Source organism: Sinohyriopsis cumingii, chromosome 7 (genome assembly GCF_028554795.1).
Source record: "Sinohyriopsis cumingii isolate HCF-2022 chromosome 7, ASM2855479v2, whole genome shotgun sequence".
Taxonomy (NCBI): Eukaryota; Metazoa; Mollusca; class Bivalvia; order Unionida; family Unionidae; genus Sinohyriopsis; species Sinohyriopsis cumingii.
This window is the reverse complement of record NC_142967.1, coordinates 57284890-57301739: the sequence shown is the minus strand read 5'-3', so window position 1 is coordinate 57301739 and position 16850 is coordinate 57284890. Positions and strand designations below refer to the sequence as shown.

Here is a 16850-nt window from a genome sequence, read left to right as displayed (position 1 = left end):
TACAGCTATATTAAGCTAAATATTAGATGGTTTAAGTATTCTATGGTTCGATGATAGACCTATATGTGGTTATTAAAAAATATGTAATTTTATCAATGTCAGTAACCGATCGTGGGGTCTATGACTAGGGGTCCCATAGCACGTGACCCCTGTTCCCCACTCTAAATCTGGCCCTGTTGTCATAATTGAGAATTGAGTTCAAATCCGCATTAACTTTTGTTTTTAATTGGAATTTTGGAAATTCCGGAAAATAACGTTCCTGTCGCATGGATCCGAGCTCATAATGTGCTAAATGTTCCGATTTCGATATTAGTATCTGTGCAGACACGTGCGTGAAAACTATGGGTAAAGAGAAGAGAGAGAAAAGAAAATCGGAGGAAGGAGATGAGCCTGAAGGGAAAGGCAGCAAAACATTATGGGAAGAAAAAATTCGTTTTCTTTGTTCCATCGCGCAGCCACTTGCTTCGAGAAAATTGACTAAAAGACTATACAAAGTAGTAAAAAAGGGTAACTGTTTTTGAGTGTAACATGTTTTCAATGCTGTGACAGTCATGAGCCTTGCGAATAGTACTTGTGAGTGATTGGAAAAATAGATTTTCCTGAATGACAAGATGCTTAAGCGGTACTGAGATAAATCGCCTACATGAGTTTGACAAGACTAGATGTCGTGTAGTGCTTGTCTTTAACGCCTTTAAGTACTTCATTTTTTCACCCTTAGAACAATACATCAAATTGTTCCTGTTTTGGTTCAGACCCGATTCATTTTTTCACTATCACATGTAAATAAAATAAAGATACATTCCATCTAATTCTACTATGCATGCTAACAAATTTGCAAGAAGTAGACTGGTTGGATTTATAACCCGTAATGTTTTTAAAATCAGAACTCAATAAGGAATGGTTAAATTAGTTTTAATATTTGTATACTTTCCCATTTGCTTCTGTAGTAAAGTCACACAGGTCATGTGGGCATTCAACACATATTTCAGTCATGGGTGTAATATTTTTAGAATTTGATTCTACATACCATTAAGTGGCATGGATTCACTTCATTTGGATTTTTGGAAGGTCATTATTTAGATGCCCCAAGAAGTACTTATGGCAAAATCAATATTAAAGTATGTAGACATTTTTGGATGAAATGAACCAGTACAATCCAGACTGAATATTGTGTGCTGTGAGGTCACAATGAATGCCACATATATTTATAAGCAAATTCATACTAACCTTTATTGTGATGATTTCATTTGACATGCTCTTTTCTTGATCCAAGTTAAGTACTTGGCCACCATTGTTCAAAAGCACAGAGATCCATAATTTTGATCTGGAAGTTTCTTGATGACAGTTACATTGCAGAGCATTCAATGAACTTTTGTAATTTGGAAGAAAATATTGAACCAAAAACAATAGCCATACCAGAGGGAACATTTTTTCCATTATTTCAACTACTGCCCCACTGAAATTGAACAGAGACTGTATTAGTTGATATAGATGGAGAAAATCACCTGCAATGTGGTCCTTTCTAAAGCTGATTAATGTTAACTGTGTAAATTTAAAATCACCATTTCTGCAGCCTCACCCCCTACCTCCCTTCTCTTTTTACAAAATATGTCAGTTACATGCTTTTTATTTTACAGCTTCCAAACACAAACAACTACGTAAAGGAGTTAGAGAGGTTCAGAAGTTTGTAAGGAAGGGAGAAAGAGGGTAAGAAAGTCTTATAAAAAAAGTAAGATATTATAATAAACACCGATAATCCTCTTAAAAGTGTTATAGTCACTGTGTCTTGAAAGTTTAAGAGCTGAAATTTACTACAGTCACATATTCAGGAACATAACCTCTAGACTGGAGCGATGTATGATTGACTATTAATACACTGCTGATCTTAATCTAGCGTGGTTGTTTTTTTTTTTGGCAAGCAGAAAATTGTTTGATTAGTGTTCAAACATAAAAGTCTTACAAAAAGTTGTGATTTTACCAAAAATTCTAAATGTGTACAAGGTATACAATAACAAAAATGATGTCATTGAATCAAGCAGATTCAAAGCACAAGATACATGTTCAGATATGAAAATAAGGAATTAGGCTGCATTGTTTACCATAATTTTTGACCATGTACAAGGGGGTGTGTATACTGCACATTGTTCCTGCACTGCATCATAGGTGAACAGCTGATAGCTATTTATATGTATTCTGTTGATAATGTACATCCCATACCTCATTTAATTTGCGATTGTTTAATTTACTGTTTATCTTTTACTTTGTATTATGATAGAATTCATTTTGTAAGATATGTCTTTGATGACTATATCTGACAATTTAGGTAAAACATCCATCATAGTTTTATTTAGAATGCTGAATATATCTATATACATAATGAAAAATCGGTAGTGCAACCAGATATACTGCCTGGATATACACAGCAGCTACCAGCAGATGTAGGACAAACATGGTTGTTTACACACTGATTTTGCATATGTTTACAGATAGAAAACTTAACTTAGCCATCTAAATGTGTGACAATTACAAGCCTTAGCCCAACAGGAGCTTGATCATGGCTGTCTTTTTCATTAACAAATATTTCTGTGAACCTAGTTCAGATCAAAATGATGTCATAGTGACCCACTCATCATTCTTTTTTTTTATTTATTGACAGGCTTTTACTTTGCATATAGGTAAAAAATGGAGATCTTGTCTCTTAAGCGTTTTAAGTCAGATCAAGGTATTTGAAGTCCTTGAGTGTTACAACTCAGATTAAGTCCACAATTAGGACTCCTTAATGTTACAAGTCAGATCTAGTCATGTCAATTCCTTGATCTTGACTTCTCAACATTACAAGTCAGATCAAGTCCACATACCTTTTATTGAAATCTTGAACAGTTTTGTATTTTAAAAAAATACCCTGTTATCAGTGTCATCATCATTAAAAAAATATGGTTCCAATAATATTCTAGTCTAATGAGAAATTATTTCTTTCCAGAATTCTTCTGCTGGCAGGAGATGTAAGTCCTGTTGATGTCATCAGCCACATGCCAGTGGTTTGTGAAGAAAACAATATCCCCTATTGTTACACTCCATCAAAAGATGTAAGATGATAATAGTGAATTTTTCAGGAAATTTTGTTGAACCTGCCTTGAAAGAAGTTCAACATAGTGATAAACATGCATTCCTGTGCATGTCTGCCAACACATGTCTGTCCACACTCGATTACCCTCAGTGTTTAAGCCTTTTTAATTAAGACTGTTCCTGTAAAACATACTTGTGGCCCAGGGAAGCCACTTTAAATGTCGATTTGTTTGCCTGGCATATATTTGTAAACTACTGCCTGTCCTGGGCACCATGTTTTAAAGTGGAACAGCCCTTCCCAGATTTGCTCACTTGTGAGGCCAGCTGCAAACCGCACTGACCCAGATCTGCCATCTCAGAATGTGCTAGCAGATCTGGTCTGTGCAGTTTGCAAGGAATAATCAGCAGAACAAACATTGACCCTGATCTTCCAGTGAATTAGGGTCAATTTTGTTTGCAGTTATAATCAACTTATAAACAAGTACATATGATACTCGATATAAGACAAAAATGGGGTCTTTTGTGTATTATTTTATAACATAGAGGAAATGTCAGGTATGGAGGGAGAGAAAGTATCTAAGCTATGAAAGGTTGACCAATTTTATATATGATTTTGTTGCCTGTGGTCACACAGATCTTTGAGAACTAGAATGGTTCATCTTCATCTATGTCTTGGAACTGTTTTTCACAAATGCATGTACACCTACAAATTGGATCCTGAATTTTGAAGAATCAGAAATGAATAGCTCAAGGATTGCAGTTTCTCTACTTGCCCAGGCCAGCCTTAGTCGACTGCCTTATTATATTATCAGGAAAGGCACTTAACTCCCATTTCCATGTCATGATTTTGCCATTAAGGTGACACACTGCGGTTTAGTATTTTGCATAGGATTACAGTTTTAAAGATAAAAGAATATCTTACATTTTCCTCACTTGTTATTCTGGCTGTTTAAAAAAGACTATCTTAGGTATTGAAAAAAGAACTTTTAATTTGTTTTATTTTGGTGTATGGTTGATGGGTGTGATAATGGTAATATAGTATAAAGCTTGGCCTTGCTTCAGTTATGCACCTAACTCTTCTTGGTCATTTTCACATTTTGGATTTCAAAGGTAAATTGTATACAAAAAAGTGATCCAATAACTTTTTTTTTACATTTTATTTTGTGTTTCATTTATTGCACTTTAAGAAGTTTGTGTTGTCTAGTTGATTTTCCATATTTTAATAACTGCTAAAAATGTGTATTTTAAACTAATTCAGACTGATTTTTTTTAGCTATAGGAGCAGCCATTTTGGTTGAATGTGTGCTTAGATCATTTTCAGTTTTCTTAAGTTTAGTATCCAAAGATTTTCAGTCACAGTACGTGAAAGTAACATGGAAGTATGCCAACATTCTCTCCATTGTTCAGGCTGCAAATGCTAACAACTTCACCTTACATCTATCACTCTCTCATAAGTACATAATATCTACAGATCATCCTTTAATTTGTTAAAAGTAATGTTGAAAAGCAGCCAGTTAGAAAACAGATGCACTTGACATCATCAGTATATTGTAATATCTGTTGCTGGTGCTATTTTATCAAACCAAAATTTCTTAGATTCACTTTTTAAGCTTAGTTGCTCATAGTTGAAAATTCACGTGATGGAATACTTGTCTGAATATACCTCCCCGTTTGTTTTTACCACCCCACCCCACCCCTGAATTTCAATAATGGAAATCTTTAATGTGATAAAAAGTCCACACAACTTAGTCAATTCATTCATTGCTTTATAATTTCTAACCTGACTGTAACCAGAGTGACCCTAGCAATGGCATCCTCTGCGCTGTTCTTGCTTAACGGACTTCCATACTAACACAGAGCCATGTTGCATACCCTATGGGCTAGTTTAATTTCCTCAGACAGCAGAGAAGCCTTGTTCATCCTATTCAGTATCTGCCAGATAATTCCATAAATTACCATAATGTGGAGAGTTTAAAGTTATATCCCTTTGCACACATGAACATAGAAATTAAAATGTTTGTTAACTCCATGTGGAAGGCAAATTTGTAGTTGTCATTCTGTTCATTTGCTTGATTCGACATTGTAAATATTGGAAGCAGATGAGATAGTATTTCCTTCTATATACATATATGTATAGTCGTGGATACACCCCTTCGCTGAAAGTAGACTTTTCCAGGAACTGGATATGACTGGTAAGCAGGGTAGTCTTTTGCACAGTTAACTTGCGATTGAAATGAAACACGCAGATGACAGTGGTGTTTGGGACCCAGTTTTCAAATTATAAATGAGCTAAGTTCTATTCATCTTTTATCTCATTTGTAATTTACATTTTTTAAACTGGGGGGGGGTTACAAACAAAAGGTTCTCCCCTGGAACAATGACCTTTACCATTAACTACATATCTTGAGTTAATCTGTTCATTCAGATTTTCAAATATGACATATGATAGTGCAAATAAATACTGGGCGGCAACAAACTAGCCATTGGATTATTGAAATTACGAAAACTACTTATCCAACAAAACATTTACTAGACTCAGAGTTAGCAAACTACCACTGATTTGGACCCCAGTATAAAGAAAATAAAATTTAGAAAAACATTATGAAGATTATCAAGAGCAGCATTATGGTGATGTTTCTGAAGTAGAAATTTTTTTAAAAAAAACTATTTTTGTGGAAAACCAGTGTACTAGTAAAATTTATGAACACATTGTTTTACACAGTCGAAAGGGCCAGGATTAGCAATTTTATTATGAGTAAGACATTACTTGTTGATATTGCATCGTTCAGTTATTCCAGGACAGAATTACTCTTGTCCATATAGACATTCATAGATGAAGCTGTGTGTCAAATAATTCAATTTGTTTGCACCATAGTATTGCTTAGTTTTGACAGAAGTTCATCCATATGTTAAGCCGAAAACCTTAGGGCTCAATCTACCCTCAGTAATCCATTATCTTGCCACTCCACTGTTCATGCCTTTTGCTGTACTTAAAGTATATAATGATTTTTTTCTGTCCCATATCATGTGGTTAAACATTTTGTTGCCTAGATCATATGTCCCAGAACATGTGGACTTGAAAGAAATTGTGTTGAATTTGCAACTCCCCACCTCTTTTTTTAAAATTCTTGATAAGCAGTTTATTTGCAGAATAATTGTAACCACTATCCAGAATCATATGCTGTGATGTAGCATACATATCATGGTGTTTATCACTTATGTTGAGTAAGAACATTGACATGGTGTTCATTGATGTTGAGAGGTATAAACAAACCATGTTTGGTTCTCCTCAAGAGTTTCAGCATGTTATCACACTGAAAATTGGATCCAACAGAACCACAAATAAGAGAGGGAAATTACAATTGCTTCAATGCATCATTAATTCATGCATGGCACAATGTTTAGTGGAAACTAAGAATGTATTATATCCAGTTTGCATCAAAAAATGTATTAAGTACATTCACTGTGAGTGCAAATAACAAAATATTTGCTAACATGGGTTACAAAAGTATTCTTAATGACAATTAATGCCATGTGTGCGATTGTACCCTGCAGACATCAGTACCTGTTTGTATCAATGATGACAACAAGGTGGCAAATAATAAATGCTTGGGTGGTGACTGAACACACCTGTTTTTCAACATGGTCTATCGGTTATAAACGATTTTTTTTTGCAAACCAACTTCACAAGCCATCTTTGAATTCTTTTATATATGCAGATTTTTTTATATACAAATTAAGCTGATATATAAACTTAACAGAATATAGGACTACTTTGTTCTAAGTATCAAATTTGTGCTTTGATCAAAGAGTTGAGAAAAGAAAGTGGTGCCTTCATTGCAACATAAGATCTTTGCACTTGGGAATTAGACCTGGCTTACATAAAAGGCAAACAGTGTACAAGAAAACACAAAATATAATACAAATGAGTGGTTCATACTTGTACAAAAAATGGAAGCAACACAATTTACTAGTAAACACCAGAGTGTGAAAAATATTGATGGATACTTCAGTCTGCAGCAGTAATATTAAATTTAATATTTTAAAACTTGTAAAATCCAAAGGAACATAGATATGAGTATATTGTAATAAATACTGTAATAAAACAGATAAACATACCATAGTATATGCGCACATTTTTGTTTGAGTGCATTTTTCCTGATGCAAGATTCAGATGATTTCATTTTTAAATCCTACAGTTGATACCCTCGTTGATCATTTTACCTGCTAAGCATCAATATTATGATGGAATGGATGCCCCAAAACTTGCTGCTCCTCAATAAATCTCTCCCAGAACATTCAGTGCACACACACAAAAAATAATTTTAGAATTTTACTTACGGTGTCCCAACATATGTGGTAAATATAGTACTTTTTTATAAATCACTTGCATATATAGTTTTTCTTCAAATATCAGTCTACCAGAATCTTAATTCTTTTTGAACTTAATTTGTTGTACAAAAAATGTGTTCATTCTTTCTAAATGTTTGGAGATTTTGTACCTAGGAGCTGAAAATCATAATTGCAGACCTGCCAAGCCTAACAAGACCTCAGTCAGTCCATATTTTCTGTTAGATGGACCAATTTTCAGTAAGGTTAAGTCTGTGTCATGTACACCACTCCCCTGATAACTCACGAACCTGCTTACAACGTGGGGTCAGGCATGAATCCCATCTTTTTTAAACCAGAAAATACAAAAAGTTATCCCTATTTGTTAAGACTTAAAAAATCGCGATCAAAATTAGTAACTGAAACATTGATATATCGCTCGTTTTATAGTCGAAAACGGTAGATATGACCTTGAAATTTTGATCAACATATTGAAATTATCAACTTTTGATAAGAAGTCATATAAGTGGTTACATTTTCTTTCCAAGCAACATTCTTAGTACACCATAAGTAAAAAATATTCAAGGAAATTTCGATCAATGAAAATGTCACACCTAGTGTAGGCAGTACATTAATACTTAAATACCAATTAAATAATTTTTGTTAAGTGAAATTTGTGTTTTCCTCTTAAGTGTAATCATCATAAATGTAATGTGTATTTAAACATAAAATGTGTCAATAAACCGTAACAGCGATGTCTGCAAGCGTTTCTCTGAGAACCTAATTCAGTGCCGTGTTTTGATAACTGACTTGAGCAAGTATTTGTTGTAGTGTTGCACTGAATTAAAAGCTGGCCTTCTATGTATTATCATGTTCATTATGTCTTTTGAATCAAATAGAGGTGGATTACAACAAAAGTTCATAGGCACGCAAATCCTGCAAACTCAAAATCTAGCGGCACTGGTTGTATGTCAGGTAAACTCACTTCATGGATTAATCAAACACTATTAAAAATATTAATGTGTGTGTAACATAAACTACCTTAAATTAACCGACTCATTCATAACTGTGATCATAGATGACAAGGCAGCCAAGCTAAAAGAATACTTCGCAAAATAAAGAGCTTGGTTTCACAGATACTGACCACTTTTGGCAAGTGAGTTGCGATGTAGACCATAGTCTCACGAAATAAATGTAGCTTGTTTTTGAAAAAAAAGGAATCTTGTTTGTTGGTGTATCAAAAGTTAGTCTAGTCCCCTGCTAACAAACTCCCGATTTGGCAGGATACTATTATATACCAATCCGGGAACCAGACTTATCAACAAAACAAAAAGCAGTGACATAATACAGAGGTATTTTCATTTTACACCTGATTGTTGTTCAGACCAGTTGGAATAATCTTTCACATGTTGAACATTTTGAAAATAAACGTTATTTATACAGAATAATGAACTACTTCACTAGAAAAAATGCGTTATTAACAATTATTATCAATGTGATTGTAAAATGAGGATTCAGTCATTAAACAGCCCCGTCTCCTAACTCTCTCTGCACAATTTGCCTCTGTGTTTAAGCTGTTTTTTTTAAATTATTGGAGGTCCCTTGGTAACTCGTGCCCTCGCTTATAGTGCAGTCAATGTTTGTGGACCGTTATGTGTGAGTTATCAAGGGAGAGGTGTACTACTATAGGTCTTTTTGGAAACAAGGTTACTCCCCTTGAGTTTAATTCTTATGTCCATCCAGTGCACTTGTCCCACTTGGCACCTCTACTTCTGGGGACTATTGCTTCAAATACCGTATTTTCCGGCATATAAATCGATACTTTTTGACTTGAAAGTTCGGTCTTTGTCTTATACTCCGAATCGACTTATATATGGATTGTGTCATTGAAACTGCATTGACTTATATATGGATTACAGTATCCGGTATGCTATTGACATTGCTCTATAATCGGCATAATCAAAAACAGGTCACATAGAAGTACAAATTCATGTTAAATTACTATGTCAATAAATTGTCATAAACTAATATGACTGCGTTTATATTTGTAAGTTTTGTCATTATTTATTTTGCATTCTGCGTGTTTTTCTTATTCCTCAAACATAAAATAAAAGAAAACAATTTACCGTACCGATAAAAACTTCACCGGGCCGCATAGCACACTTACGGTCTATACTCTATAGTGTACTGTACTAATTCAAAGCATATTGTTTGTTCCTAAAAAAAAAGATATGAAATAACTGGTCCATTAATATTTGATTTTCCAGTATAATGTTGGACACACGTGAGCAATTACCGGCATAGCTTTTTCATTGATCCAATTGATCCTACAAAGGGATGTAATCCATATTAACTCGAGCGTTCTATGATTATTTATAAACTAATGTAGATCATGCATTCTACTGAATCCCCCAAATCATATGTTTCTAGTTGTATTTGACAAAGTTTCTCAAATAAATTAGGTTTAAACTACACTAAAATCCGATAAATAGATGGACTACCAGTACTCATAGATCATCAGTGATCCATGATTTTTAGTTTCGCAATTCAGTTTAAAGCAAATTGTAATGTCAACACTTCACCTACATTCATTCTTAACCAGCTGACGATTCGGTGTCTCTCTTTGATTATACCAGTTGTTGATAAATTGGTCTTTGGTTTCCAACAACAATCAAAGCCAGTTGCCGCAATTGTTTAGACCTTGATATTGGCTTTAGCTACCGATACTAGTTACCATATTGCCGGTACCCCATTGTTCTTTATCATTAATCCGCATCAATTACGCTACCCGTTTTTAATATCAATGGGATTAAGTACAACAGGAAATGATGCCCACTCCCTTCTCTAGATGTAAATAATGAATTTAGCCATGGGCGTTGTTTTCATTGCTATAGTACGGGCACATTTTAATGAGTTCGATATATTTTGATCAATCTTTTCAGTCATAATCATTCATATAAATATCCCCGTACAAATCATACAACTTATCTCACAATGCCTCCCGTCAAATCACGCAAGTCTTACACAGCAGCTTTTAAGCTGGAAGTTGTAAAGTTCGCTGAAGAGAAAGGTGGGAATATGGCTGCTCACAGGAAATATGGTGTAAGTGAAAAATGTGTCCGGGATTGGCATAAAGCTAAGGTTGCATTATGCACTACAAAAAAAAAAACAAAGAAAGCAAATCGTGGCTGCAAAGCAAGATGGATTAATATTGAGGATAAATTAGAAGAATATGTTTTGACACAATGTGCCGCGTGTCGAATTGAAAGTTTTAGTGGAAGTGTGTCATGGTGTTATAGGTTCATGCAAAGAAGGGGACTTAGTATAAGACAACGCACTACTATGGCACAGAAACTACCAGTAGACTTTCTGGAAAAATTGAACAATTTCCGTGAGTATGTCCAAGACAAGATTAAGACTGACAATTTTGAAATGTCTAACGTGATAAACATGGATGAAGTGCCGTTAACATTTGACATTCCAATGAATAGAACAGTTGAGCTTAAAGGATCTAAGACTGTTACTATTAGGACAACAGGTCATGAGAAGTCAAACTTCACTGTAGTTCTCTCCTGTAGTGCTGATGGCGGAAAGTTGCCCCCAATGCTGATTTTTAAAAGAAAAACTATGCCAAAGGAGAAATTCTCCAGTGGAATAATGATTGAAGTAAATCCAAAAGGATGGATGGACAGTGCCATGATGGGGAAGTGGTTAGATAAATGTTTCACACATTGAGTTGGTGGATTTTTCCAAACTAAGAAGTCTCTCCTCATTATGGATTCTATGCGTGCACACATCAGTGCCGAGACAAAGTTGAAGATTAAAACCAAGAACACATCGTTAGGCATCATCCCAGGTGGTATGACAAAGTTATTACAACCACAAGACATTTCTGTTAATCGATGTTTCAAGGCTGAGCTTCGGAAGTTGGGGGAACATTGGATGACGGCAGGCGACCACAGCTTCACAAGCACAGGACGTATGCGGCGCGCTACATATTGCCAGGTTGCGCATTGGACAGGGTTCCTGAATTGGCTATTGTGAATGGCTTTGCTAAAGCAGAAATTGTGAGCAGGATAGAGAAGCCAGATGAGGATGATGAGATGGAGACAGACGATAATGAGAACATTTCTAATGATATGAGCCCCGATATAGCTGCCATTTTTCATTCCGATACGGAAGACGAAGACTTCGAGGGATTTTCAGATATTGGAGATGATTAATTTTATTTTCTTAATAATATGTATTATAAAACTGTACATTTGTGTAAATTTGATACTGCATTTCACAGATATGTTAAAGTGTAATAAAAAGTATTTTTATTTATTTTTTGTTTGCAACTTTTGTTTTCTGTCTCCTCATTTTCTTCACATTTTTGATTTCCCTATGAATTGCCTTATTTCCCTATTGTTAGCCTCACTGAGTTTATCTCATCTGTTGAATCTTGCACTCAAGACTGGTTTCAACTGGAAGGAATAATCATAGCATGCACAGCCACGTGGCTTTTGTTGCTGTTGTTGTTTTGGGGCTTAACGCCATTTTTCAGCACACGATAGGCTATATATGGCGGCCAGTATTAATGGTGGAGGAAGAACCCGGGAAAACACCGGAAAGAACCACCGACCCACGAGAAGGCTCTTGTTGCAATGGATATCATAATTAAAACAAATATGGTTTAAACTAAACTAAAATCAGATATATTGTGAGCGCGCGCGTGCTTGTGTGTGTGCGCACGATTGAGAGAGAGTAAGAGATGAAAAAAATTGTCCGTTTACAAGATCGTTCTTTTATTCAGGGCGGTTTTTATTTGTAGCTTTTGCAAAGAGAAAAAAGACGGTATTTTGAGTTACCTGACGATTGTGATAATCCTCATGTATTACGAGCCTACTATATTCCATTATCAATAAAAACCTCTAAATCAACAATTCATTCTTGTTTTAATTACGATGTACATTGTCACAACAACCACATGGCTATGCAGTGTTATTTACACAGTAATTAAACATGCTTAGTGCTTTGGCTATAATTGAAACCAGATTGAGGGCAAGAATCGACAGAATAGGTCAAATCAGCGAGGCTGCCAGTAGGGAGATGAGGCTTTTTTTAGGGAAATGAAAATCTGTCAACATTTTATTGAAGTCATTGTCCATACAAAATTAGTTATAAGGACAAGAGATCATACCCATTACTTTGTATTTGAACTCGCCGATAAAGATAATAGTGGGGTATATCATTGAATAGATTAGTAATAAAATGTTAATTATATCCAAGTCCAAACAGAACAAACACTTAAAAAATAGTATACCGGTATGTGTATATATATATATATACGAATCGATTTAACGGAGTCCGTGACTTTCAAACTATGATAGAAAATGACAAGTTTGTATAAGTTACATTCGTAACTACAGGTAATAAAATGAACTACAGCATGGATGTGCTTTCAATTATAATAAAACAAGCATGGACTGTTTATTCAGCTGTGTCAATTGATAACAAAATATAGCAGTTCAGAAGTAAAATCACAAGCATGTTAGCATCGGTAATGCAATTTCATGATTGCCGGTAATATGGAATATCATACAACGATACCATCAATATTCATGCAACCGGAAGTTACTAGTATAAAATACAAAGCCAAGTTATTGACCTGGCCTCGTCTTATACTCCGAATCGACTTATATATGGACGAAGGATGGAAAATTTACAAAATTGGTCAATTCGACTTATACTCCGCATCGACTTGTAGGCCGGAAAATACGGTACAGCAACCTGTTATTATGGTAAACGGTTGTAAAACCCGAAATACTCCAGTCAAGCCCAACACAATGAAGTTTGGAAATTAGTTCTGTACATCATTGGATACTATTTCTCCGTAAGATTTAGATAGGCATAGCTGGTTTTAAATTAATTTTCTTTCATATATTTACAAAAGACAGATGGCATAATGTTAAATGTCTGCTGAAATTTCCTTTGATACCGAGACCCTTTTAAATCTTGGTCAGCACACTTTGTTATGATAATTTGCCTTCTGACAATGATCAGAGAAGTACACAGGGTCCCCGTGGATCCTGGAATCGTGGAAAATTTTTTTTATTTAAAAAATAAATTTCAAGGGCCTTATCAAAAAACATGCAAAGGTTTGGAAAAGTCGTAGGATTTCGGAAAATGTTGTTCAAGAAATGATAACTGCTGGTTTCATTGAGAGCCAAGCACCAATTCAAAAAACTTGTTTCAAACATTATGATTGACAAAAGGTTTTATTTCATGTAACAAGTAATCCTAGAGTTGTGTGAAATGGCCCTTGAAAAAGATTTGGACAAGTCATAGAATTTGTTTTTTTTTTCTTCCAAGTCCGCATGAATTCTGATTACAAATAAACAAGTTCTTACATTGACATCATCGTGTATGTGCTGCTTAGATACTGTGACGTTTAACTGCATAATTATAAAAAAAACGTTGCCGAAAGGACTTTAGACTGAGAAAGCACTACAAATCAAATTTGTTTTCTGTGCATTTTGCTGGGATAATATTTCTTCAGTTGTCATCAAGTGCTAATTTTAAAATTTTTTAAAGCTACTGAACAGAAGAGAACAAGACTTTATTGAAAAATATACTCGGGCTATACATGTACAGCATATGTCAAAGTAGAATCAAAGTTCTAACATATAAGCAGCCATCATGCTGTAATATACATAAGAGGGTGAGACAGCATGGGTTATCTAACATTTACAAGTTCATGGAGTTTCTAAAGAAAAAGGATCAGTGATTTAAATGAAAACATTTTTGATATTTTTCACTTAATATTTAAAAAGTTGCAAATGGTTTGAATGTGATGTCAGTATAGGTAGCTATCCAGTCCTCTATTCAGTGTCCTTAATTTGGTTACAAATGTGCTTAAATTTGTCACTTGTGTATTTTTAGCTGTCATTAAATGTTGATATTTCAAAAGTATTCAGTCATATGTAATATTTCTTAATTCAGTTCAGTCTATCTTCCCTGAAAAATTCACTCAAGGAGGTAATTGAATTCATCACCTAAAATTATCTTCTTGATTTGTTTTCCTTCTTCATATGTAAGGTTTCAACGGGTAATTTTTGGTTTGACATCCTAAATTTCAAGATGGATAAGTACACATTGTGTGGGAATTTGATTAAATATTCTTTCAGTTGAATACCAGTTTTATAAATTGCACAAATGCTCTTGTTGATTGCATAGTGCCCAGAAGTGACAGTTGGCAGTGAAGAGTTTCCCACATACGGGCAATAAATCAGTTTCTAAAAAGGTCTAATGTCAAACATGCAGAAAACATGCATTTGAAATGTTCAGATTTGTGATCTTATGCAGTGAAGGCTAGATTATGTTAAACTAAAAAGTTCATGAAGTATACTTGAAGCCAATATAATTCCATAATCCTTCTTTGTTTTGTGCCGTTTTTTTTAAAACTCTGGTACTCTTACTTTTAGGACAATTTTGTTATTGCTACCCCTAAATCTTTTGAAGTATTGCCATAAACTTGTCATGCACATTCAGCTCTAGGTCTAGTTGGTCCTAAATGAAAATAGTGATGCTTCAGTTTTTTATGGTCACCATAGTAGTCATCTTAAGAATAAAGTTATTGCTACCCACTCTAAATGGATGGTCACAGCAACATGGGTTTTTGCCTACAAAACTTCTTTAGGTCCAGTTGTATATAAAAATGGCATGATTCTGACTTCCAATATGGCTCCCACAGTAGCATATATTTACCCCTCCTGAATGAAAAGTCGAGTTGATACAAGGTTTTCAACAAAAGACTCCATGATATCCAGACTGATTTCAGTAAGGTCTGTGGTTAAATTGTAAAGGTTAGCAGGTCTTTATTACTTTTGCCAACAATCTTCATGTTTATACCATATTATTTGATAAATTCATGTATGAAAAAACTACAAACAGCTGGCACTCACACGTATATCATAGAGGGCAATTGTTGTTAGTCAACTGAAAGGGAAATTATAATGAATTGCCACATTCTACATTATTTTCACTTTAACTGATTCTCTTTCAGGATCTGGGTGCAGCTTGTGGCTCCAAGAGACAAACATGCATGTTGCTAATCAAACCCCATGATGACTACCGTGACTCATATGATGAATGCTTTGAAGCAGTGAAGGGAATTCCCATGCCCATCTAAAGAAAACATACCTATATTTAATCCGTGTGTGTGAAAATGTTATGCATCAAGAGGGAGGGAGAAAAGTATGCTGAAATCAGTTAAAAATATATAAGTTTCCATTTATGTATCATGTCATGAAGCAGTGAATGGAATCCCGTGTCCATCTAAATGCAACAGACCTTTTAATTGTCTTCATTCTGTGTACATATTTTATGCATGAGAGGGAGGTGCTGAAATTGTTGTTAAACATTCAGGTTCCATTGTATGTAATAAATTCTTTTCTGATAATTAGAGACTTTGTAATATTTTGTTCACAATGGATTAGCCATGTGCAAGAATTGTAACACAGAAGAAACAATTTAATAAATTCTCGTGATCTTAAGACATCGGAATGTTCACTGATCATTGTGTGTGAACATGCTTGTAAAAGTAAGCTTCAGGCATGTAGCATACATGACATTGATCAGTAGATTGACTTTTGAATTAATACAATTTTTTTTAAGGTGATTGAAAACAAAAACAGCTTCATTGGTCATAATATATGCTATTCATTCTGTGATGAAACAGCATATTTTGAACACACGATTCAGATTCTGATGGGAGTACTGTGATAACAAATCAAGATATTATCAGTTAGAAGAATCAGTTAAAGAGTAGGTTGTCTATTGCAACAGTTCACTAGAGATTTTTATTTCTACTGGTCATAGACCAGAACAGCTTGTGGGATGGTCTGTTGTCTATCCATCTATCCACAAATTATCATTACTACTCCAAAACAACTATTCAGATTCCAACCACTCCCTTGGCCTATGTAGTTAGTGTCTGCCTTGGATGCAGGAAGTCATGTGTTTGAATCCTGGCCAAGTCATACCAAAGACTTATAAAAATAGTACTAGCAGCTGCTTCGCTTGGCATTCAGCAATAAGAGGTTAGTGTAAGAACTGGTTGGCCTGGTGTCAGGATAATGTGACTGGGTGGTACATGGTGCGGCATTTTTCCCCAATCCTAGACATTATTATGAACTGCCACATTGCAGACATGAATGACCAACTAGACCATGGGATGTATCTGTGTGTCAAGTTTCCTCTTAACTAGTTTATTAGGAGTAGCAATATTAAATCTGTGCTAATGTACTGATGAGATAATGAACAACAATCCAATAAACTCTAATGATCCATGACCAGTAGACCTAAAAGAAAACTACATTAAAACCAGTGAAAAGGCAGGGTATATACAGATCAGGAGAGCTGAAATTGAATTACTTTTAAATTACCATTTTCAATTACTACTAATGGTGTCG

General features: G+C 34.7%; 1 protein-coding gene across 1 annotated transcript; it reads left to right on the top strand.

The window, feature by feature from the left end:
* Window positions 1-305: 305 nt before the first annotated feature.
* LOC149795319 (H/ACA ribonucleoprotein complex subunit 2-like protein) lies at window positions 306-15838 on the top strand. The gene is made up of 4 exons (XM_089965084.1): window positions 306-507; window positions 1638-1707; window positions 2981-3086; window positions 15443-15838. The coding sequence occupies exons 1-4, from the start codon at window positions 342-344 to the stop codon at window positions 15566-15568; spliced, it is 468 nt and encodes a 155-aa protein (XP_089821210.1). The 5' UTR covers window positions 306-341; the 3' UTR covers window positions 15569-15838.
* The last annotated feature ends 1012 nt before the right edge of the window (window positions 15839-16850 follow it).